The sequence below is a fragment of the Antrostomus carolinensis genome, unplaced genomic scaffold (assembly GCF_000700745.2).
Source record: "Antrostomus carolinensis isolate BGI_N321 unplaced genomic scaffold, ASM70074v2 scaffold3237, whole genome shotgun sequence".
Taxonomy (NCBI): domain Eukaryota; kingdom Metazoa; phylum Chordata; class Aves; order Caprimulgiformes; family Caprimulgidae; genus Antrostomus; species Antrostomus carolinensis.
The window spans coordinates 43022-44220 of NW_010327863.1; the positions used below are offsets into that span (position 1 = coordinate 43022).

The 1199-nt window shown below is 33.2% G+C and overlaps 1 protein-coding gene across 1 annotated transcript in view; it reads right to left on the reverse strand.

Annotated features, from left to right (window-relative positions):
• LOC104528103 (adhesion G protein-coupled receptor B3) overlaps positions 1-878 on the reverse strand; it is a gene marked incomplete at both ends in the record, with an annotated part of 43184 nt that extends 42306 nt beyond the window's left edge. The window contains one exon of the mRNA XM_029085960.1: positions 768-878. Coding sequence (XP_028941793.1) covers positions 768-878 — 111 coding nt within the window. The remainder of the gene's footprint in view (positions 1-767) is intronic.
• Between the last annotated feature and the right edge of the window lie 321 nt (positions 879-1199).

Here is a 1199-nt window from a genome sequence, read left to right on the forward strand (position 1 = left end):
ACAGATACACAGATCATTACTGATGTCAAAATCAGCAGTAGTTATGGTGTATGAGAGCTTAACTCAGCTCACCACTGAAATTTTAACATTGACCTGAATGGCAGCTGTAGTAACTGTTGGTAAGCAAGCTTTTTTTTTTTTTTTTTTTTTTTAATTACTTCAGCTCTAGGTTTGTAATGTCATTTAGGTATCTTTATCTAAAAAATTAGACATTATGTTTTAAATGAAGAACTGTTAGATAATTTGCACATCCAATTAAAAACTACTTATGGCCAATTTCATTTAGCAATTATGAATCTGGAAACTAGAGAACAGTGTTGTGCTGGGCCAAAGACAGTAAATGCTGAATGTATACACATTAAAGTCACCCTAGTAATTAATTAATTTGATATATGTCTAAAGCTGGGATTAGACCTCAGTCTATTTATAAAAAAAATTCTGAAGCATGTTCTTAACATCTTCTTTGAAAAAAAGTTAACCTGTCACAGTAAGCTGTCCTGTGTCTTGTACATGTGACTGCTTTTACTACTAAAGAAATCAATGCTTACTCTGATTCAGTATCCACATTCACAGTGCATGTTTTCGTATGATCTACCTAATTCTTGGCTACTTTATTTATGGACTTTAACTGGTGAAAAAAAAATAAATGATTCAAAAAAAGTATCAGCTTAGAAAACTGACAAATATGCAGCAAAAGATTATGGAAACATGCAGTGGCTTTGCTAAAATTAACAACAGTAAATAGAAAAATGTAACTGATGTATTACCAGTCTGTGCCATAAATTTAGCAGCATCAGCTTGTTCCTGAGGGACCCTTTTCTCATGAACAGATCGAGGTCGCTGACTTTTAATTGTATGATCTCCCATCATTCCAAATTCTAAAGACAGAATAAAGGTTTAAGAAAGCTCGTGTGCAGACATTTCTCAAAAGTTACATACTGTCTCATGCAATATGTTCCTGAACGTACCTGGAAGGTGCTGGTAAGAGTCAGGCAAGTGATCATGGCAGTTAACATCAACTTAACTTTGCTACACTCAGCTTTTAATAAAATACTTAAATTTGTGTCTGCAGATTTTCAAACATGATTTTATCGTATGAACCAACATTCAGTGTAGTGACACATAGTATAAATCAGCTGTATGACATGGGACATAAACAATTGTTCAAATGCAGACATTTTATTCCTGTATTTTGAATC